We start from the raw sequence: 24,148 nt of genomic DNA on the forward strand, positions 1-24,148 counted from the left end.
AGAAACACGTATGAATGTTCCGTTTTCATATATGTCTTTCCACTCACGTTTCAAGGTCTCTGGGTAACTATAATCAAACTTGCAACTCTTCTTTCAGTTAAGATTCTCACAACATCCTGGGTTCTTGTCAGGGTGTCTCCTTATGCAGATTCATGATCAAGGACAAAACCAAGTAGTAGTAAAATAGCCAACAGAACAAGAAACGCTAACAGAAGATTTGTACTTCGAAATCTTTCTGATACCACAAATAATTCAACTAGTTAACATAAAAATTCCTGCCTGCAGGTCTCATACTATTATTAAATCTGAGATTAAGAAAAAAAGTTACTAAATTATCTTCCTGGAAATTCTTATTTTCTGGGGGTTGGGGAGTAGGGTCAGCGACAACCAGAGTAACTCATGTCCATGCCACTATCCTAGCAATTCTGCCTAATCACACAATCTGAAAGAAAAAATTTAAAAAGATCCACTCTCCTTTGCACACTAACAAGTTACGGCAGTAGCACCTATCTCCTCCCTGAAAAAGTAAGGAGGGAAGAAAAAAAAATCTCACCTACAGATACTATCTTTGATATCTGAAGGGACAAACTGCCATTCCCAAAACCCAGGAGGCTTGGTCTGCCACTCTGTCAAGCCGCCACGCGGCTACGGCAGCCACGAGGTGAAGGGACAAAAAAGTCACCACGGCTAACGTGCCGAGTCAGCACTGCTGAGCTTCTGGACGTTTCTCCCCTCCACACTCAGAAATAATTGTGTTAATACCGCAAAACTGCTGATGCGCAACCGTGCAGGAGCCGAGATAGAAAATTACTATTGAAATCTGTCCTCCCTCCTCCCTCCAACAAGAAGGGTGAGCAAGGGTTCTAAGAGCAGAAAAACGGCAGCGTGGTCTATTTTTCCCCCCTAGGGGCTGAAGAGTCTGATAAATGTAGATTGTAAAAGGGAAAATCCATCTGCAGAGGTTTAAACACAAGCTGAGAGCCAAAGAAGCTGCTGTCTGTGTATTTGAAGGAAGCGCAAGGCTACACCAAGGGCAGAATTCATCTGTTAGGAGGAACTTCCTGCTCCTTCCCACCTCCCACGCCGCCTCCAGGGCTCCGGCACCCCATCTTTACACTGATTTCAGTGATTTGATGCTCCTCCTTCCTCACCCGAGACCCCTCCCCACCCCTCTTCTTCCCATGTATAGAATCTATACGTAGACACACACGCACAGAGGCAGGTGCATGCCACGTATGTAGAGACGCCATCACACGCACGCCTCATCTAACCCAATGAGCTACAGCCAGTACTCATTTATGCTAATACTCAAACTGCCCTGGATTTGTCCCACATGATTCTCTTCAAGCTGGCTCTTAACGTCTTTGGACATAGTCCCTCGACTTTTTGAGCAAGCCCTTATTAATGGCCCAATAAGGGACCCCAAGTTCATCTTCTACTTTCCCTGCCCAGGTCCTAGGCCAGTCAGCCACATCTCCTGAGTCCTCACTCCTCTAGGCGGAGGGGGCACGGCATGTGCACAGCTAGGGCGGTGCCGCTGCTTCTAAGTCTTCTGGGCAAGCAGACTTGGAAAATGCACACACACGTTCGTCCCCACCTCCTGACCCTCGTGTGCAAAGCCCTTGATTCTCATACCAGTAATCCCAATTCCCCTCGAATATTTCAGGGTTCCTTCTAGCCTACGCCTTTCCTCACGTGTCAACCTCTCCTCCAGTAGTGAGAAACCTGGCTCCTGGTATCTTTACTCCATCTGCTCTTGTGCTCATTTAACCACCTCTGCTCAATGTAACCACTCTCCCAGATGCCACAGCTGCCCACCCAGCCGGCCACCACTGCACCCCTCGCCCGGCCCGCCCTGCCGCATCCCGGCCAAGCAGTGTTTCCTTGGCTGCACTGCCCTCCTTCCACACACACTTGTGTGCCTGAAGTAGGAATGGAGCCAAAGGCTCAACTGTTCAAGACTTCTTCATTTATTTTATTTGAAAGGCAGAGTGACAGACACATGGAGATGTTCCAGCTATTGGTTCATTCCCTGAATGACCGCAATGGCCGAGGCTAGGCTAAGCCCAGAGCTCCGTCCAGGTCTCCCATGTGAGTGGCAGGGGCCCAGGTACTGGCACCATCATTTGTTGCACTAGCAGGGAGCTGGGCCGGAAGCAGAGCAGCCTGGACTCTAAGCAGCTCTCTGATGCGGGATGCCAACACTGCAGATGGCTTAACCCACTGCAACACCCTCCCCTCCCCCCCCTTTTTTTATATCATACCTAGGGTGTGAAAATTTCATTCTTGAAAATTCTGGGCCAGCGCCGCAGCTCACTAGGCTACTCCTCCACCTGCGGCGCCGGTACTCCGGGTTCTAGTCCCGGTCGGGGTGCCAGATTCTGTCCTGGTTGCTCCTCTTCCAGTCCAGTTCTCTGCTGTGGCCCGGGAAGGCAGCAGAGGATGGCCCAAATGCTTGGGCCCTGCACCCGCATGGGAGACCAGGAGGAAGCACCTGGTTCCGGACTGGTGCAGCGCACCGGCCATGGCGGCCATTTAGGGGAGGGGAGAAGAAAAACCTTTCTCTCTGTCTCTGTCTAACTAATAAACGAACAAAGGAAAGAAAATTCTGAACACAAATCCAAAGAACACCTAGACCCCAGGGGTACCCAATTGTAAATTTCAGGAACCTATGAAGCTGCCCTCCAAAGATGAAAAGGTTTGACTACAATGTTGCAATAGGGTGATACCAGAGTGCTGAGGTGGTGAGAAGCCCTTGGCAAAACACTTTCTAGGGCTCAGATTCCTACAACTTATGAGGGAGGTCTCTGTCTGGCACCAAGCAGTGCCAGCCAAATGCCAGCGTACCTTGCTCTCCATCCCTTCCCTACATGCTTTAGGAAACACAAACCAGTCCTCAGTTAAGCTTTATAAGCTAAATGTGCAATTCTATCAACACACTGCAGGGCAGGTAGACTCCATTTGCGGGCAGATACATTTGAGTGTATCTGGGGAATAGGAGAGGAGAGGAAGGAGGAAGCATTTCACTAAACTTCACTCAGAAGCAAAGCTTCCCGATAGAGGCAAAGGGCAATTCACAAGACACTGCCACTCTGCCCATGACCTCACTGGTGGGGCTAAAGGCGGCCACCACAACCCTGCTTTAGGAACTTTGGAAACAGATGCAGCAGGTGGATTGGAGCCCACAGACCAACACCACCCTCATTCCAATTAATGCTATCCCCGTTTAGTGCCCCATGCAGACAGGGCACACAGGAGCAGTGCCGGGCAGACACCAGGAGAAACGCTAATCACCTCTAAACACCTGCAGGACACCCTCATGGGGCTGGGAAAAGAGGGACGAAGGTTAGAATCAGTGAGAGGAGGAAGTGAGCAGAGGGGAACCATCAGTGACTAAATCGGAGCTCCTGCAAGTAATGGGACACCCAGATGACACGGGATAAGGTGCAGGGAAAACAGACAGCCTCCTGAGGTTGCTCCTACAGCCTGGGTATACCGACCCCAGGCACGCCAGGAGTGACCAACCTGCCACCCAGCACTGAATCTCAAGCCAACCAGTGGGACCCTCAAGTGAGTCTGCCCAAGTCCCAGTGCTGGTCCTGCCCTGCGGGCAGAAGGACTGCAGGAAGTGATTTTTCCTCTCTGCCTAGTTTTCCTCACCTGTGAAACAGGAACAAAGTACAAAGTTTACATTGTGGTGCAGCAGGTTAAGCCACCACCTGCGACACCAATATCCCATAAGAGTACCAGTTCAGGGCCCAGCTGCTCCAATGCCAGTCCAATCCAGCTCCCTGCTAATGCTCCTGGGAAAGCAGCAGAGGACGACCCAAGTGCTTGGGCCTCTGCACCCATGTGGGAGATCTAGATGGAGTTCTGGGCTCCTGGCTGCAGCCCATCTTTGGGGAATGAACCAGCAGATGGAAGATCTCTCTCTTCCTCTCTAACTCTGCCTTTCCAATAAATAGATAAATCTTGAAGACAAAAATCTACATCGTAGAACATTTTTTAGATATAAAATCTATTTTATATTTTAAATGTAATTTTTATTTTTTATAGACAGAGTAGTTAAATGTTTATTGGGTACTATGCGGCGTTTCAATACTTGTATGTATACAATGTGTGATGATCAGATCAGGGTAACTGGCATATCCATCACCTCAGATATTTGTCATTTCTTTGTGTTAGGGACATTCAAAATCTTCTCCACTACTAATTTTGAAATAGTCACTTCAGCGTTGTCAACCACAGTTATCTATCCTAGTGTGTTGTAGAACACTAGAAGTTACTCATCCTGGGAGGAGGTGTTTACCATAGTGCTTGAGACACCCACACTCCACCCCAGAGTATCTCAATTTGATCCCGACTCTGGCTCCTGACTTCAGCCCCCTACCAAAGACAACCCCAGGAGGCAGCAGTGATAGCCCAACCAACTGGGACCTGTCACCCACATGGAGGCCTGGACTGAGTTCCCAATTTTGGCCCCAGCCAGGAGCTGCTCTGGGCATTTGGGGAGTGAATGAGCAGATGGGAGCTCTCTCTTTACATCTCTCAAATAAATAAATTCACAAAATGCTCCTCCTCAGGGCTGACGCTGTGGCACAGCGGGCAAAGCCGCCACCTGCAGTGCCGGCATCCCACAGGGCACCAGCTCAAGTCCCAGCCGCCCCACCCCCAATCCAGCTCTCCATCATAGAACTTTTATAAAGAACAAATGTATATAATCCATGTAAAGCACATAAGGCAATACCCAGCCTGCAACAAAAATAAATTTAGGTGGCATTTTATTATTGTTTTGTTACAATTAAGCCATTGAAAAGCTGTAATAATAATTTCCTAACAGAGGGGAGAATATTTGCCCACCTTCTTAAGCACTGCTAAGCCATTCTTCTAAGGACTCTCGTGTGAATCAAAGAATCTGTTATTCTACTTCCTGTCAGGAAGAATCCTGGTCTCTCTTTCCCCACCGTCTTCTGGGGGAAGGGATCACAAAAGCTCAAAGTGAGTTTTTTAAAATATCCTTTAATTCTGATAAAATTTCCATTCTTCTGGAAAATCTATTTTCTAAAAGCCATCTCGCTGCTTTCTTGCTCTCCATTCATTACTCTGGATTATAGAAAATGGATGAGGACGAACCTCTCAGACACAGCCCAGCCATCTTACAGCAGAAGAGGCACAACCAGATGGAGAAAAAGTCAGTTTTTTTTGTTTTGCCTTCAAATAACCCGTACCTTTTCTAATCAGAAAATAGGTTTGCTGTTTAATTTTTTGCCATAATAAAATAGTAAAAAGTTGAATAAAATTATAACGCTCTACATAAACAGCCACAGAATAAAACAGCATGTAACAGGGGTGTTTTTTCCCAGCAATATGTCGTTGTTTGTACCTGACATTCTCCCCTCGTTATACTAAAAGCTGACATCATCAGGGAAGGAGATGAATGACCAAGAGATAAGTAAATTACAGCATCACTGAGCTCCCACAGATGAGGAGGAATGAACGATAGGAGCTTCCAAGGCGTGGTGCAGTCTGCAGGAGCAAGAGTCGCTAAAAGCAAAGAGGAGCCCTGCATCGGGTTCTCAGCGCTGAAGATGAGGGGAAAAGGGAGAGCAGCCCCGACCTGAGGGAGCTGCACCTGCAGCCCGGGAGAGAGCAGAATAAAATCAGACAAGAGGGTGAGGGTGCAGGCGACAACTCTCCAGTTCCAGAGGCTGCGGAGGAAGGGCTCTGTCGGTGAACTGGCATTTGCCCACGTCTCAACAGGAGACGGATGTCGGCCAGGAACTTCCTACTAGGTTACGGAAAACAACCCGGTCATTTTGAGAAGTGCTCCAAATGACAGCCCATCTTCAGGTCTCACATGGCCGGAGAATCAGCCATTGCCATCTACAAACTGCGTCTCTCAAACGATTCCGGGATGGTGTGAGCCGGAGAGCGGTCTCCCCTCAGCAGGCAGCAGCAAGCTGAGCAGGCACGGCGCCACTGAGGCCCAGGAGACCTTCCCACAGGGCCTGCGACGGAGCTGGGAGGCCCAGCGTGCGCCCGTGTGCTCACACAGGGTCCGGCACTCAGCAGGTCTCCTGCTGGGCTTCGTGCTCGGCTGTCTCCATCGTGAAACTTTCAAGCATTTTTTTCCTAAGGGCCCGTTAGTTTCATCTCACATCAATCCCACAAATTACGAAGATGAGTGCTTCAAAAAGTTTATGGAAAATAGTATTAATAGTTAAGTTTGCAGCCAGCATTGTGGCACGGTGGGCAAAGCTGCCCCCTGCGACGCTGGCATCCCTTATGGCTGCCGTTCAAGTCCCAGCTGCTCCACTTCTGATCCAGCTCCCTGCTAATGGACCGGGGAAGGCAGCAGAAGATGGCCCAAGTGCTTGGGCCCCTGCACCCATGTGGGAGACCCAGATGGCATTCCAGACTCCTGGATTTTGCCTAGTCCAGTCCTGACACTTGTGGTCATTTCAGAAGTGAACCAGTGAATGGAAGCTCCCTTGCTCACTCACTTTCTATTTTAAAGGTTATTTAGCCGGCGCTGCGGCTCACTAGGCTAATCCTCCGCCTTGCGGCGCCGGCACACCGCGTTCTAGTCCCGGTCGGGGTGCCGGATTCTGTCCCGGTTGCCCCTCTTCCAGGCCAGCTCTCTGCTGTGGCCCGGGAGTGCAGTGGAGGATGGCCCAAGTCCTTGGGCCCTGCACCCCATGGGAGACCAGGAGAAGTACCTGGCTCCTGCCATCGGATCAGCGTGGTGCACTGGCCGCGGCGGCCATTGGAGGGTGAACCAATGGCAAAGGAAGACCTTTCTCTCTCTCTCTCTCTCTCTCTCACTGTCCACACTGCCTGTCAAAAAAAAAAAAAAAAAAAAAAAAAAAAAAAAAAAAAGGTTATTTGAAAGGCAGAATTAAAATTATTAAAGGCAAGCTTATTTTGGTGCAAAAGAATTCTGAGATCTATGCACTTTTTCTTCATACATGTTTTTCATACACTTTCCGAAGAACCCCTCATATACATAGATTTCAAAATGTTTCTGCACAAAAATAAACTTATCTTTTAATTCATTTTCTGCCAACTGTCTTAAGGACTTATATGTTTATTTGAAGGTCAGAGTTAGAAAGAAATAGAGACAGAGACTGAGAGATATCTTCCATCCGCTGGTCACAACGGCCAGGGCTGAGCCAGGCTGAAGCCAGGAGCTTCATATGGGTGTCCCAGGTGGGGTGGCTGGTGCCAAACACTCGGGTCATCTTCTTTTCCCCGACCATCAGCAGGGAGCTGGACTGGAAGTGGAGCAGCTGGGACATGAACCAGTGCCCACATGGGATGCTTGCGTCACAGCTGGTGGCTTTACCTGCTACGCCACAGGGCTGGCCCCTTAAATCCTTTCACATCCTATTCTGCCTGCAGGTTCTCATCCAGACCAGCCATGTTCTTGATAATGAGAGCCAGACAGAGACAATGGATTTCCAAAAGTTATATGGTCAATCAGTGAGGGATTAAAAACAAAGACCACAGGGCCGCTGCCTGCAGTGCCGGCATCCCATATGGGCGCCAGTTCGAGTCCTGGCTGCTCCACTCCAATCCAGCTCTCTGTTGTGGCCTGGAAAAGCAGTGGAAGTTGGCCCATGTCCTTGGGCCCCTGCACCCACATGGGAGACCCAGAAGAAGCTCCTGGTTCCTGGCTTCGGATCAGCACAGCCTTGGCTATTGCAGCCATCTGGGGAGTGAATCAGTGGACAGAAGACCCTTCTCTCTCTTTCTCCCTGTCTCTCTCTCTTCCTTCCTCCCTCCCTCTCTCCCTCCCTCCCTTTGCCTCTGCCTCTCTGTAACTTTCCCTTTCAAATAAATAAATAAATAGATCTTTAAAAAGAAAAAAGTTGAGATCACAATCTTAATTATCAAATGTTCTTTTAAAAAAAAAGATTTATTATTTATTTATTTGAAACTCAGAGTTACACAGAGAGAGGTAGAGACAGAGAGAGAGTTCTCCCATCCGATGGTTCACTCCCCAGATGGCTGCAATGGCCAGAGCTGCGCCAATCCTAAACCAGGAACCAGGAGCTTCTTCCGGGGCTCCCACGTGGGTGCAGGGGCCCAAGGACTTGGGCCATCTTCTATTGCTATCCCAGGCCATAGCAGAGAGCTGGACTGGAAGTAGAGCAGTCGGGTCTTGATTCGGCGCCCATATGGGATGCCGGCACTTCAGGCCAGGGCATTAACCTGCTGAGCCACAGCACCAGCCCCTCAAATGTTCTTTTTCTAACACTGCATGCCGCTGCCAACAGGAGTATTCTGGAGGATGACATCATGAAGCTAACCCACCCTCAGGACAAGCTAGCACTCACTGGGAGTAACCCGCACAGCCACACCGAGCTTTCCTTCTTACAGCTGCGCTGTACCACACGTTATAGCTTTTTCTGCAGATCTTGGGACACGGGGGCAGAAAAATCAGTTACTCAAGGACTCTATTCCCATTAGCCCCGCTCAATGTCCAGTTCACAGACATGAACCGACACGGGAATTACAAAGAAAAGATATTAGATATTTCACCTGCCACATTCCTAGGTAAGTGACACAAAAAAGAAAAAAAAAACACCTTGGAAACAAAACCTACACAAGAGGCAATCACCCAGGGCCAGCACTGTGGCATAGCTGGCAAAGTAGCAGCCTGCAGTGCCACCATCCCAAATGGGCGCTGGTTTGAGTCCCAGCTGCTCCACATCCAATCCAGCTCTCTGCTGTGGCCTGGGAAAGCAGTAGAAGATGGCCCAAGTCCTTGGGCCCTTGCACCCACGTGGGAGACCCAGAAGAAGCTCCTGGCTTCAGATTGGCCCAGCTCTGGCCGGCCATTGCGGCCAATTGGGAAGTGAACAAGCAGATGGAAGACCTCTCTCTCCCTCTGTCTCTAACTCTCTACTTCTCAAGTTAAAAAAAATAAATCTTAAAAAAAAAAAAAAAAGAAAAGAAAAGAAAAAGGCAGCCATCCTCATCTTCCAAGTCTGCCAGAAATGAAAATGCAGACCGGCGTCCACCACAGAGACCACCCCCCGCCCCGGCACTCGTGTGTCTGAGGGGCGCTGCGGCTCTGCGGCACACCCTTCATGCCGGATTTCTAGCAACGCCTCAACTCACTATAAACACACCCCGAGTGCTTCTCCATCGACTACAGTGTGGAGAGGAAAAACCTCCCCACAGGAACCAAAGCACATACAGCACCCTGCTGAGTGACCGAAGTTCTCCCAAATCTCTTTATCCAAGCCTCACAGAAGGCGCCCATTTTCCAATGCCTACCCTGTAGGGGAGAAATTTCACTTGAACCATTAAGCTTATCTGGGATTAAAACTCCCAGTTCATAGAAAAGAAATGTAACTCATCGCAATTTAAGTGCCTCAATCCCAAGAGGCTGGCTCCTGTCTGTTGCACCCACAGCTGACAGGACAAGACAAAGCTCATTCTCGCAATGGTGCCGGGAGGCGCAGGAAGAACCGCCAGGTGGCACAATTTCCTCAGCCTCCGCTACCTGAGATGCTGTTACCAGGATTGGCCAGAAGGTGGCACCACACTCTTAGCTTCTCAGTACTAAGACATCAGCCTGGTTTAAGTCTTTGTACATATACTTCATGTAAAGGAAAAAAAAAAAAAAAAACACACACACACATTTCAAACATCTTTTTTATATATATACCAAACAGCTTTCATCTCCTTACGTTCTGAATGTTGATCTGTAGTTCCATTTTGTAGTGATTGAAGTCTTTGGCAAGTTCATGGCCCTGATGATAGAAAGTAAACATTCCCTGAAAAAATGACAGCATCTAAGACCAAGAAGAAAAGAAAAACATTAGCACAAAAAAAAAAAATTAAAAACCACTGGGGAAGAATAAAGAATCCTACCAACCTCCAAGCATCCCCCCTTCGTCTCACTGCTACTTCCCTGAAGTCACAAGTATCCACATCAGTCTAAGTGAGTGTTATTAACTGGTCTTCACAGAAAGTGAAGAATGCTGTTATTCTCTTAAGTATCAGAGCCATGAGATAATTTCCACAGCATGTGCTAAGAAAAATGGAATTCTAAGTCATCCTGTGTCCCTGTTAGTCAAGAGAGCCCCGAAATCATCTGCAATTAAAACTTCAACACAGGCCGGCTCCGCGGCTCACTAGGCTAATCCTCCACCTTGCGGCACCGGCACACGGGGTTCTAGTCCAGGTCGGGGCGCCGGATTCTGTCCCGGTTGCCCCTCTTCCAGGCCAGCTCTCTGCTGTGGCCAGGGAGTGCAGTGGAGGATGGCCCAAGTCCTTGGGCCCTGCACCCCATGGGAGACCAGGAGAAGTAACTGGCTCCTGCCATCATATCAGCGCGGTGCGCCGGCTGCAGTGCGCTGGCCGCGGCGGCCATTGGAGGGTGAACCAATGGCAAAAGGAAGACCTTTCTCTGTCTCTCTCACTGTCCACTCTGCCTGTCAATAAATAAATAAATAAATAAATAAATAAATAAATAAATAAATAGACAAACTTCGGCACGGGCCGTGCAACCCAATGTACAAGACAGCACAGTCACAGCCGAGAGGGCTGGCTGGAGTCTCCGACGGCCGGTTCCCAGAGGGGCGACCAGCTATGCGACTTGGACGAACCACTGAAACCGTGCCCTCTCGCGTGTCGTCACTGGCTACCTGGGGTAATGAGATACCTCGTCCGCGAGTTACCCCGTGGCTTAAGTGAATGAGCACAGCACAGGATGATCTCAACCATGATTTTCTGTGAGCATCTCAAAGGCCCAGTAAACGCAGGCCATCATCATCTGCTTACGTAAAAAGTGTGTTTTAGGGTGGTTCAATTTAATTTAGGGTGGTTCTGTTTAATTTAGATCAATTCTACTACTCCAACTGGATTCTTGCTCCATGAACACCAGTTTTTCATTAATCATACTTGGTTATTCTTTTGTTTCTCAAAATCATTTCCACAATTGATAAACTATATAGTTTGTGAACTTTATATCAGTAACCCTGTTTATAAAAAGCTGTATTAAAATTGAAATTGATTCTATTTTAAGTCTGTATTTAAATTGAAATCAATTCATCCTTCTAGACTGTCTTTGCTAAAACCCATAGTATGACATACCTTTACATTTTTATTCAAAAGATATATATTCACACATAAATAACTAAAGCTATTAGAAAATAAACTATGTTTCTAACAAAGGTATAAAGAAATCTTAAAGTAACTCACAAAATTGTTTCCAAAGTTCCACACAGTAGTTCTCAGACTATCCTGACCATTGAGTTTTGTTAGAAATCAGGTTCCAAATAATGATACCAGGGGGCAGCACTGTGGCGCCGGGTTAATCCACAGCCTACAAGGCTAGCATCCCCTATGAGCACCGGTTCCAGTCTCAGCAGCTCCACTACCAATCTAGCCCTGTGCTAATGCACCTGGGAAGGTAGTGGAACACAGCCCAAGGGCTGGAGCCCCTGTCACCCACGTGCAATTCTAGGTCTTGGGCTGGGCCCGACCAGGCTGCTGCAGCCATTTGGGAAATGAACCAACAGATGGAAGATACCTCCCCGGGACGGACACACACACACACACACACAGCCCCCAGAACTCTGCCTTCCAAATCAGTAAGACTTTAAAAGTAATAATAATACCCAAGTTTGAACTTGGTGCTTTAGAAACAAGGTTGAGGAAAGTTACCTGCTATAAACACTACTGCTTTCGCTCACATTCTAACAAATTCTTCAAGGCATTTTTTAAAGGGTGGAGCTACAATGGCACGAGGCGCCCTGAGATCACCAACACTGGGCGTAACGTCTGTTCCGCACTGCCATGCCAGGGAGGATGTGTCTGCCCATCACAAGTTGCCAGGTCTGCCTTCATGTCCGCCCCCTGCGGCCTTACAGGAAGCACCCGGGAGACCCAGGCAGCGCGGTATCTCCACCACAAGGCAGCCCTGCTCACACCCCACTTGCTAGGATACTCACAGGCTCCACAAACTCAAACTTCTTTCTTTCTTGGATTTCCTGGAGCTTACACACATATTCAAGAGACAGTTCGTAGAAGTGCTGCCGGTTTTGCTCGACCTGGACGTCTGCCTGTGTTAAAATAACTGAGGTTAGTCACACGGGAGCCAGCAAGAAGGAAGTTCCGCATCCAAGGTGGGCAGTCTGCAGTCCTAGGGCTGGACAGGCAGCGTAGCCTGTATGTGCAAAGCGAGCCATACTGGGCATGCTCACGACCCCTCTCACACGCGTCACCGGGGCCCACTTTACTTCCACAGCAGTCAACCCAAGCGCTTACACCAGTGCCTTACGGTGTGTGAAATTCTAGAATATTTACTATCGAACTCCCGGCAGAGAATGTGGGTCACGCCACAGCCTCCACAGACTGAGAGAGATCCCCCTAGGATCCAAGAAGCAACAGTGAACTGTCTGCGTGAAAATCTCACTCCCAAGCACAACCGACAGGCAAGGCTGGACCACAGACAGAGAATCCGAATCGCACAAACACCCCTTCCATGAGCAGATCCAAGAATGAAGCCGGCCTGCGACAGGGGCGGGGGAGAGCCCGGTCACCCCAGCCCTCAGTGAGAGATGGCAGCAGGTGAGGAAGGGGCAGCCCTGGCACCAGCGCCTACAGCCTGGCTCCAAGGACGGTCGGGGCTCAAAGCCCGTGCGTGCGCGGATGCCCTGGGAGTGCAGGGGCTCCTGATGCTTGGGAGGCTACTCTACAGCAGAGGTCCCGGCGGATCTCGACTAACCAGGCAGGCCCTGGGAGAGGAACACAGCGGCAAAGGACGCCCTCTTGAGCTTGGCCATTCACCTCCTCACTCTCCCGCACTGGTCTCATCATGTGACCACTTAGGCTTGGAGCCACCATGAAATGCTCCCAGGTTAATTCTCTTCAATGATGACACTGGTAACAATGACTCCAAACTTGAGCCACAATGAAACTACCAGTCCACAGCTGACCGAGTAACCAAGACCAAAGAGCTTAGAATGAAGCTATTCTCTGGGATGTCAGAGAACCCACTGCCTCAAGGCATCACGGGGCCTGCTTCCTAACATGGAGAATTTCACTTTTAAAAGTAGGCAGCCATGGACCCAGTGGGGATTCAAAATGGCCAATAAGCACATGGAAAGACGCTCAGTGTTATTAAACATTAGGGAAATGCAAATCGAACCCTCAATGAGACAGCATCTCACACCTATTAGGCTGGGTATGGCCTAAAAAAGAGAAAGAAAATTAAGTAGTGGTGAGGATGGAAGGAAATCGAAGCCTTTGGGCATCACCAGTGGGAACGTAAAATGGTGCAGCTACTGCATACAACAGTACGGAAGTTCATCAAAAAATTCAAAATAGGGGTTGAGACACTGGTTAAGTTAACTCATACCAGGGGCCGTCACCGTGGCATAGCGGGTAAGGCCGCCACCTGCAGTGCAGACACCCCACATGGGCGCCAGTCCGAGTTCTAGATGCTCCACTTCTGACCCAGCTCTCTGTTAAGGCCTAGGAAAGCAGTGGAAGATGGCCCAAGTCTTTGTGCCCCTGAACCCGCATGGGAGACCCAGAAGAGGTTCCTGGCTTCAGATCGGCACAGCTCCAGCCATTGCAGCCAACTGGGGAGTTAACCAATGCATAGATGATCTTTCTCTTTCTTTGCCTCTCCTTCTCTCTTTGTGTAACTCTTTCAAGTAAAAATTTTTTAAAAATTTAAAAAAACATAACTCATAAAACATAACTCATACCGGGGCCAGCACTGTGGCATAGCGGGTAAAGCTGCTGCCTGCAGTGCCGGCATCCTATATAGGCGTCAGTTTGAGTCCTGGCTGCTCCACTTCTAATCCAGCTCTCTGCTATGGCCTGGGAAAGCACAAGATGGCCCCGGTCTTTGGGCCCCTGCACCCACGTGGGAAACCCAGAAGAAGCTCCTGGCTTCAGATCAATGCAGCTCCAGCTGTTGCAGCCAATTGGGAGTGAACCAGCAGATGGAAGACCCCTCTCTCCCTCTCCCTCTCTGTATAACTCTGACTTTCAAATAAATAAATAAATCCTTTTAAAAAAAAAAAAAAAAAAAGAGGTAACTCACACCGTATCAGAGCGCCTGGGTTCAGTACAAGCCTCTGGCTTCTGACTCACACGTCTCACTAACGTGCACCCTGGGTGGTGGCAGTGATGGCTGAAGTAGTGGGTCCTGTGCCAGTCACGCGAGAAATCCAGATTGAGTTCCTGACCACCATGTTCCTTCACCGAGTCCCCACCCTGGCCGTGCATAAGCACTTGGGGGAAGGAACCAGCACACAGGCACTCTCTACCTGCTATCTGTCTCTGTCTTTCAGGCAAGTTTCTTTAAACGAAGACTAAAAATAATCAACATGTAACTACTGAATGAACAGTTCTACTTTCTGGGGATGCAAATATAACCGAAAGAACTGAAAGCAGGACTTGAACCCCTATGTTTCCATACCCAGGTACCTAATAGCATTATTTACAACAGGCAAAAGGCAGAAGACATCCAGGTGCCCACCAACAGATGTACAAGGGATACTCAGAACGTGGTAAATACACACAAGGGAGAGTATTCACCCCTGGGAAGGGAAGGACGCTCTGACACATGCTACAGCACAGATGAACGCTGAGGACGCTATACTAACTGAAACAAATCAAACATCAGAGGACAAAGTCTAAGTGACTCCATGTCCGTCAGCTGCCTAGAATCCTCAAATTTAAACAGACAGCAGAATGGTGGCTGCCACGCAGTGGGGGTCAGGAGAGTGGAGGCTCATTGTTAACGGGTACAGAGTTTCAGTTAGGGAAGATTAAAAACCCTGCCCATGGGGATGATGATGGCTGCTCAACAGTGTGAAGGTACTCTAATGCCACAAACCTGTGCGAATGAAAGAAAGGGGTTAAAATCAAATTTCATTTTATATAAATATATATAATTGCTTTTATTTATATGTATGTATAATTGCTTTCAAAAAAGCAATTATTTACCTGCCATGTAAAAAAATGTAGCATCACTTTTTAAAGTAAAATAGTATTTAAATACAATCAATAAGAATGTTACTCATGGGGCAGAGGTTGTGGAGTACTAGATTAATCCTCTGCCTGCGGCACCAGCATCCCATATGGGCGCCGGTTCTAGTCCCAGTTGCTCCTCTTCCAGTCCAGCTCTCTGCTGTGGCCCGGGAAGGCAGTGGAGGATGGCCCAAGCACTTGGGCCCTGCACCCACATGGAAGACCCGGAAGAAGTTCCTGGCTTCAGATCGGCACAGCTCCGGCCATTTAGGGGGGTGAACCAATGGAAGAAAGACCTTTCTATCTCCCTCACTGTCTGTAACTCTACCTGTCAAATAAATAAACAAACATCTTTAAAAAAATAAAAAAAAAAAGAAAGAAAGAAAGAAAGAAAGAATGTTACTAGCTTAAAAGAGAATTTCTACCTAACAGCCCCCCGCCCCCCGGCCAAATCATGCTTTTGTGCCTCCAGTAACTACAGTTTTATAGGTCACTCACCAGCACTTGACAGACACAACTCCCAGGACAAAAACAAACCACGGTAATTACTTCTGCTGAGCATTGAATAAACAGAGGCAGGAGACGTCCGGGTGGTTTCTTCATGCCCTTATTACTAAGAAAGGCTCTTCACGAGAATCACACCACACTCCAGGTACCAAGGTGGCTTTGCCATTCAGCCGCTTCTCTCTCTGCTCATTCTCACGTCTCCAGTTCCCACCCCCTTCGCCAGCCAACCTCTGTCACCACTGTGCAGCGTCTGGAGGATTGGGAACCGCCTGATGAAGAAACCACCAGCATGCCGGGGCACGCTCCCTACCCGCTGGCCAAGCGGCGCCCGCGGGCACAGACTGCTCTCCCCCAGCCTCACCAAGTCTGAAGGCAATCGCTCTTCTCCCCACGCCAACCAAACATGAGGCGCTCACTTCTAATAAACACAGAATTTCATTTGATTGTATCCAATTCCTGGCCACTCCTGCTGCAAATATGAATAAGGCTGTAGACCAGTGTCACACTTACTCAAAAGAATGAGATATCATTTGGCTTCTCAGCAAGGAAAAAGACTTCAAAAGTCAACAGAAAGGGAATTTTCTCCAGAATCCAGCATTAGCTCCAGCACAGATATGAAAGGAGGATTTAGGGATGTGGTTGAAGGTGGACGCTATTGTGCCCCATAAACAGAGTTAGAGCAGCAGCCAGTTCTAATAGGGTTACCAAAGTAACCAGCCTGGTATAGCCACTATTTGCTGCTATTTCTATCTAAAACTAGAGGAGGGAGGCCGGCGCCGCGGCTCACTAGGCTAATCCTCCGCCTAGCGGCGCCGGCACACCGGGTTCTAGTCCCGGTCGGGGCGCCGGATTCTGTCCCGGTTGCCCCTCTTCCAGGCCAGCCCTCTGCTGTGGCCAGGGAGTGCAGTGGAGGATGGCCCAGGTGCTTGGGCCCTGCACCCCATGGGAGACCAGGAAAAGCACCTGGCTCCTGGCTCCTGCCACCGGATCAGCGCGGTGCGCCGGCCGCAGCGCGCTGGCCGCGGCGGCCATTGGAGGGTGAACCAACGGCAAAGGAAGACCTTTCTCTCTGTCTCTCTCTCTCACTGTCCACTCTGCCTGTCCAAAAAAAAAAAAAAGAAAAAAAAAAGAAAAAAAAAATAAAACTAGAGGAGGGAACAAACTACACAGGTCTCTACCCCTTTGCTTAGTACTGTTCTCAGCAACTTCTGATCTCTCAAGCACCTCAACTCAACTCACTGCGATTAATTAATCCGCCACTCACAAAGGTAACAACTGTTACTTTTTCCCCTTCAAAGAGCATCCCCTCCTAAGGCCTGTATGCTTACAATAGAAGGCTGTGTACACTAGGAGTCCGTATGTTTAGAAAGAGCAAGCAGCAAGAGAGGGAAGTACCCACTTTAAATGGAACTGTTTTCATCTTTGGGATCTCTTGAAATGTCTGATTGGGAGTTTGATTATCTTTGGAATGGCTGAAACTGCTGTAGCTGTCGCTCACTGCACAAACATCACACTTGGTCATTCAATAAATTTATATGAAGTACCTGTTCCCTGAAAGATAACTGCTGCCATCAAGGACCTTACATTCTGGAGGAAGCCATGCAACCAAGAAATGTGTGACGTGTCAAATAAGAATCTGAGGGGGAAAAAAAAAATAACTGTGAAGCAGAGAATTGACTCAGAGGGCGAGGCAAACCTTCTCCAGTCAGGAGCCCTCCAAGAAAGGGGTGTCCGGAAGACTATCTGAAGGAGGGAAGCCTGCGGATCAGGGTTGCAAACATTGGGCAGACGGAAGACAAGGTGCAAAGGTCTTGCACAGGGACCCTGGGACCCTGGGGCAAAGCGTGTTGGGGGCCCTGGGACCCCTGCAGGTAGCCCCCATCGGGGTGGGACTCTGCAGAAGAGGAGGTTGAGAGGAACGACCCCATCCTCAGTCAGCTCTGGAGCCAAAGACGACCAAGCTGACAGCCTGCAGGTGTGTGAAAGGGCCCACGGTGATGCCAATGATGTGAGGAGGAGAAACAGGGAAGTGAAGAGATGGAAAGTCACCCGAGGCAAGAACATCCTCTTGCAGACAGCTGCTAGCACAAAGGGTGAGGGCCACAAAGCAACAGCTGTCCTTCCAAGGACAGAGTGGGAGCTGAGGAAGCAGACCTAACACGTGCACGCACTTCTGTGGAACACGGGACCAGGAAAGGGGGATAAGCCTCGCCCAAAGCACTGCAGGCAGGTGTAGGCCGGGGAAAGGCTCCTTTCTCTGTGTTAGACTGTCAGTCAAAGGTCTGAGAGACAAAAGAAAATATCACACGTGGATGTCAAACCAGCCACCCAACCTCGCACAGCTGAGACACCACACGCAGAGTTTGCACTACACACCTAACACTTCACGGCAACCCAGGCTTACGAAAGAGCCAGCGCTGTTAGTGTCGCTCCGCTGCTGCTTCAGCAGGTGTGGATGACAGTGTGCCCTGACATCCAGACTCCCTGTGTGTTTAAAAGCAAACACACGAGCAAGCCAACGCGGTGGAACGAGTCAGGATCCCGAGCTGCAAACGCCATCCTTAGTAACAGAATGGATGTTCGATGCTCTCGACAGCTGAGGTGCTATTCAAGCCCGTGAGTGAGAAAACGAATGACAGGCACTTAGAAAGAAAGGGAAGGAACCATGAGAGGCAAGGAATAATCTCCCTTCTCCTTTCAGATGGCTCCCTCCAAGAAAATCAGTCTCTGGAAAACAGATGCCTCTCCCAATGAGGCGGTGCTCCTGAGTCCCCAGCACTAAGATCAACGCAGCCTTCACAGCAACACAATGGTCTAGGAGGTTATTAAACTGCATTCATTTCTTCCTGAACTCTTGAAAGTCAGCTGATGGATCTAATCCTGCAGATAATACAGGTTCTTTAGTAATGCTGGTTAAAACTAATGTCCTGTGACAAAAATACTCAGAAGCAAAAATTTTACCTCTATGCATCCATATCTAATTAATCACCACAGAGGTATTCATTATTTTGTGTCTTGTTTCATAAGAACTCTTTTTTCTTAACTCGTGACAGCACTTGTTCATTTTTTCTCGCCCCTACAAAACCCCAGATGAGAAGTCCTCAAAAGCAAAGCACAGAGGCAGGACATTTGGCCTAATGGTTAAGACACCACTTGGAACGCCTGCATTGCATACTGAAGTGCTGAGTTCAAGTCTCTGCTCCACTCTGCATCCCAGCTTCTTGCCAGGGTGGACTCTGGGAGGTAGCAGTGATGGCCCAAGTAGTTGGGGCCCTGCCACCCACATGGGAGACCAGGACTGAGTTCTTAGCTCCTGGCTTCAGTCTCGAGGGTACGGAGTCAGCAAATGGAACTCTTTCTCTCCCTTCTCTCTCTGCTTCTTAAATAAAATAAACAACCTTTTAAAGATTATTTTATTGAAAGGAAAATGACAGAATGAGAGAGGCAGAGATCTTTTGTCTATGGGTTTACTTCCCAAATATCCACAACAGCTGGGGTGAGGCTAGACCAAAGCCAAGAATGGCCTCCAGGTCTCCCAAGTGGGTTGCAGGAGCCCAAGTCCTTGGGCCATCATCTGCCACCCTCACGCATTAACAGGAAGCTGGATTGGAAGTATGGAGTAGCCAGGACTCAAACCACGTACTTCAGTCGGGATGCAGACATCCATCTAGTAGCCAAACCAGCTGCACAGCAACACCAGCCCAATTTTCTTTAAAGCAAAGCCTACTTACCCCCCCCCCCCACAAAAAAGTTACTGCTTATTAAATTTTGGAAATAAATTCATAAAAAAAAGAATACCTCCTGTAAATGTGAGTCCTTCTTTTTGGCTGATAAATTCAAATGTTTATCAATTAGGCTGTAATTCTTTTCTGTCTCCTTGTCAAACTTCTTTTTTTCTTCCTGTGAATCAGAAAATACAGGCAACTATGATTAAACAGAAAAAAAAAGGCACACAAGTTAATTCATCCACTGGGAAGCTAAAAACAACAAAGATCTGAAAGTAAAGTACCACTGAACGTGGTGATGAAGCTATATGAAAAGCGTATCTGTACACAGGCCACACTGGGCCATTAGTTATCAGCACAGCATCAGGACTGAAGAGATACTTGACTTTTTTTTTCTGAGCCCATGTAATTTTTCAACTCTTTATACGTCATCAGTATCAAGAGGTAATGCAATGTCACTTGGTATACATCATAAATAAATAACTACATAATGAGAAAAACATAAGACTTAAGAAAGCAAACTTGCTCTAGATTTTGGCATAGAAATGGCATTCATTTAAAACTAAGGTTTGTCCTAAATTTTTAAAAAAATCCTAAGAATCACTGTGGGAAAAACAACTCAGGAAGTTCTCTCCGGATGTCCCAACATGAACAGAACACTAGGATCCTACAGCCAGAACCTCCCAGTGCTTCTCTAGCACCATTCAGAAGGTGTCAGGGCCAGCAACGTGGTATAGCGGGTAAAGCCAGCCCCTGCAGTGCTGGCATCCCATATGGGCGCTGGTTCAAGTCCCGGCTGTTCCACTTCGGATCCAGCTCTCTGCTATGGCCTGGGAAAGCAGTAGAAGATGGCCCAAGTGCTTGGGCCCCTGCACCCAAGTGGGAGACCCAGAAGAAGCTCCTGGCTCCTGGCTTCGGATCAGCGCAGTTTTGGCCGTTGTGGGGAGTGAATCAGTGGATGGAAGACCTCTGTCTCTCTCTGTATAACTCTTTCAAATAAATAAATAAATCTTAAAAAAAAAAAAAAAAAAAAAAAAGAGGTGTCCTAGGTCCTCCAGGCCTACAATGTTCCTCACACTCTGAGACCCCTGGCTAACATGGCAAGTGTTTCTCAGATACTGAGCCTGCAGCTGGCATTCGCTTTTGCTACAGAAGCCTTCTGAGAAAACAAGTAACCAAGATTTTCAAAGCAGAGAAGACAGCCTCCCGTAAAGCTGCACCCACTTCGACTTTTCATCAGCATTTCTGAGCATCAACAGAGCACGATAAGCCATAACATTGCCATGAACTTCAGATTGTCTCCAACCCTCCACCACCACCCGGAAAGGAACATTCTCTTCTGCATTTTCCAACTTCTCTTTTCTAAAGCAGAAACAGGCAACTATTCCGGCCCTTTCTGGTATAGTTCTCTCCATTTATGCCAAGACAAAACAACGAATGCTAACTCTACTCCTTAGCATGTATCTTCATTGGTTTTCCACTATATGAGACTGTAGTTTTGGAAAGCAGGGACAGTATGCCACATCCTTCAGCCAAGACACCTACAGACCCCAAATGAATCCCCTTGTTGTGGGATCCCAGAGCAGAAAGCCAAGGACCAGGTACTCAATGAGGCTTGCTCCGACACCAAGTGTACAGCAAAGGTTTGTTAAAGGTCAACAAAGTCTACATCTTCAGAGGGTAGAAGCAGGCCAAGGATCAAAGCTCAGACTGAGGCTGAGAGCCCAGTCCTGGAAGATAATGGAGGCTGTGGTTGTACAGGAGTTGGTCCTGGGCCAGGGGCCCTTGGTGTGGTTTTGAAATCGCCCGGTGTGTTGGCCATCTGGCTATCATCGTTATCTGCACCCAGCTTGTAGGTTTTTTGAAGCTTGTGATTTCCTTTTCTCGGATTCCCCAAATAGTCCTTCCCTGTCTCCTGCCTCGGCTTCCCCAGCCAGCCCTCCTGTGTCTCCTGCCACAAGGCTAGAGATAACCGGAGGCAGAGACGGCGAAAAGGAGAAACACACTGAGACTAGCGGAGGGCTCTGGAATTTGTTTTTCTCAGTGGCCCAGTGCACCCTCAGCTGTCGCCTGCCTCGCCCTCGCTGATAAGACAGACTTCGGAACCCGTGTTTCTCCCATGCCTCATCCAAGTCGGATTACAACCAGCTGCACAAGCCTTTACAAAGGAAAAAAGACAACACATAAACCTAAGTTTTCTAAACATCAGGGATTTTTTTTTTTCCATTTTTGTACTAACTCATCCCTGAGGTCCAACCCTAAAATCCTGACAAGCCTCTGGTAGGTTCACTGATTCTGTGAAAAGGCAGTGAAACAAACCAGAGGCCTTTTTACGTCCACCCCTCTTATTGGATCGTCCTCTCTTTCGTTAAACTGGAGCACTTTCTTTTTCTTTGCTGCCCTGATTTTCTTTTTGGGTTACAACTAATTTTTTTTTTTTGTCTAAGTTATTAACATTATATGGTGACTCTTTTCTGCTTTTTATTATTATGTTTTTCATCAACAATTTTAATGACTCACAGAAAGTAAAACTCAAGCAAACACATGGCCCGTGACTTCAAAACCCCCACTGCTTTGACATGATTGGAGTATGGCGTCCAACCCTGGTCACCGACTGCCCGTGAGCTTTGCACGAGGATCCCGGCATTCTCTGAAACTCAGTTTCTCAGGTTCCAACAAAACAGGGACGGAGGCCAGGCCTCCACGTGGACCACAAGCAGGCCGCAAAGCAAGATCACAGGGCATGCAACATTTGCTCACTTTGCAGACTTGTACTCACCCGGAACACAGGAAATATTTTACTCATTTATTTGTTTTCATCTGAATCACAGAAAGGGACAAAGGAAGAAGAGATGCTGAAACCAGCATTCAACACACCCAGCACACTCAGCAAACGCAGGGCATGCAAATGAACATGTGGGTAAAAGCTGGAAATGAAAGAACATGGTGCTAAAGAAAGAATTCAGCCAGGGATCAACATCACGCCCACCAACAAGAATAGAAATGCATTTGTCCATACATGGTATTAAACAAATGCTACTGTGTTTGGTCTTGGAATCCTAAGACTGAGAGAATGATTTCTTCTTACATTTGTTCTTAATACCATTCTAGAATATTATCTCGTTTCTCTCTGCTCCTTTGATTTCTTATCCTGACAAAATACAAATGTTAAAGCAGAATGTATTCAAGGAGCTTTCAATACAGAATAGAATGTATCTTTTTTTCTTTCAGGAAACATAAGGGATCTTCAGAAAGTTCAAGGAATATGTGTACTATAAAAAATTATGCTCAGTTTTCAAAATTCTTTTACAGCAAAATGAAATTGCTTTTTAATACCATTTTCCCATGAACTTGCTGAAGTACCTTTGCACATACAATATAAATTAAACAGCAGCATCCCAAAAGCTACATCAAGGATCGAGTTAAATAAAAAAAATATATATTGTTTATGTTGTAAGAAAAAACAGACACGACAAGCTCCAATGAGTCTGGGCCAGGCACTAACATAATGAGTGAAGAGGGCTGAGAAAGAAAGGCTTGACAAATGGGTGAGGCAATGACAAATCAGACAGCCCCGCCTGCTCCAGAGGGGCCACAGCAGAAACCCTGCTGCCCTGGTCCCTGCTGTGTTAGCCCAAGATCCTCTAAGCCACCTCTCCTGACTTGTCTAGAACAGCTGGAAAACCTAATATCTTTAAATGGTGGCAATAAATTTTTTAAAACTTTAACAACATGAGTAAGTCGCACAAAATTTATGTTTACGGATTAAGTATGACTCACAGGAAGCCAGTTTGTAGTCTGTTGTAAAACTGCATATGCCAAAAAATTTACATAAATGATACTGCTGAAAATAGTGTAACTGGACAAACCGGACACACGTTGTGTGGGTGACGGAGGGATTTCACAAACCTGACAACCACAACTCAGATACGCAGATCTTTTGGACGCCATTGGAAGTAAAGTACATATACGCAGGCCTCATCACAAATCACTGGGTCAGAAAACCATTACTCAACCAACGGTGTGAGTACCATTGTTTAAACACTGGGAAACAGAAAGAGAACCCCACCCCGAACAAAATTAATTCCAGATGGACTGAAAGAGTCACAAGTAAAAAATGAAACCATAACAGAGAATGTTTTCATCAGTTCTCAGAACAGAGAAGGATCTTCTAAGTGAAAAAAATGCAAAAAGCCATAAGAACTTCTAAAGTATGGACAATAACCAACTACGTTGAGAAAACTGCAACAAATATCTGAGAAAAGAAGTAAAACTTCTTAATGCATAAGAAACTCTTTAATAAGCACTTTTCTGCTCAAAGCACTCCTTAATAACATCCATGAAATACATAAAGAGGGCTGGGCGTTGCGGTCCAGTGGGTTAAACCACCACTCGGCATGTTAGCATCTATACTGGAAAGCTGGTTCAAGTCCCAGCTACTTCACACTTCATGCTTCCAAGCCAGTCCCCTGCTAACACACCTGGGAAGCAGCAGACAATAGCTAAAGATCTGAGTCACTGTCACCCACATTAAGAGACATGGATTTTCACTATTTTTATTACTTATTTGGTCAAATTTTTTTAAAAGATTTACATATTTATTTTAAAGGCAGAGTTAGAGAGAGGGGGAGAGAGAGATCTTCTACCCACTGGTTCACTCCCCAAATGGCCACAATGGCTAAGGCTGGGCCAGTCCAAAGCCAGGAGCCTGGAATTCCATCCAGGTATCCCACGTGGGTGGCAGGGGCCCAGTCACCTGGGTCTTCATCTACTGCTTTGCAAGGCACATTAGCAAGGAGCTGGATCAGAAGTGGAGCAGCCAGCTTGCTGTACCAAACCAGGCCCATTGGCACAATGTTTGAAATAGTCACTTGAAATTCTTTCACCATAACTTTTAACAACATAAATTT

At 47.6% G+C, this 24,148-nt stretch overlaps 1 protein-coding gene across 5 annotated transcripts in view; it reads right to left on the bottom strand.

Annotated features, from left to right (window-relative positions):
• The window catches only part of ARHGAP10 (Rho GTPase activating protein 10), a 362,697-nt gene that overhangs the window by 191,096 nt on the left and 147,453 nt on the right, over positions 1-24,148 (bottom strand). For 4 of the 5 annotated variants that reach the window (XM_051819397.2, XM_070047462.1, XM_070047465.1 and 1 more), the window contains 3 exons: positions 19,312-19,413; positions 11,970-12,080; positions 9,702-9,806 (listed from right to left, as the gene is read on the bottom strand). In XM_051819397.2, coding sequence (XP_051675357.2) covers positions 9,702-9,806; positions 11,970-12,080; positions 19,312-19,413 — 318 coding nt within the window. The remainder of the gene's footprint in view (positions 1-9,701; positions 9,807-11,969; positions 12,081-19,311; positions 19,414-24,148) is intronic. The other variant, XM_070047463.1, reaches the window with a different exon arrangement.

This window comes from Oryctolagus cuniculus, chromosome 8 (genome assembly GCF_964237555.1).
Source record: "Oryctolagus cuniculus chromosome 8, mOryCun1.1, whole genome shotgun sequence".
Classification (NCBI taxonomy): Eukaryota; Metazoa; Chordata; class Mammalia; order Lagomorpha; family Leporidae; genus Oryctolagus; species Oryctolagus cuniculus.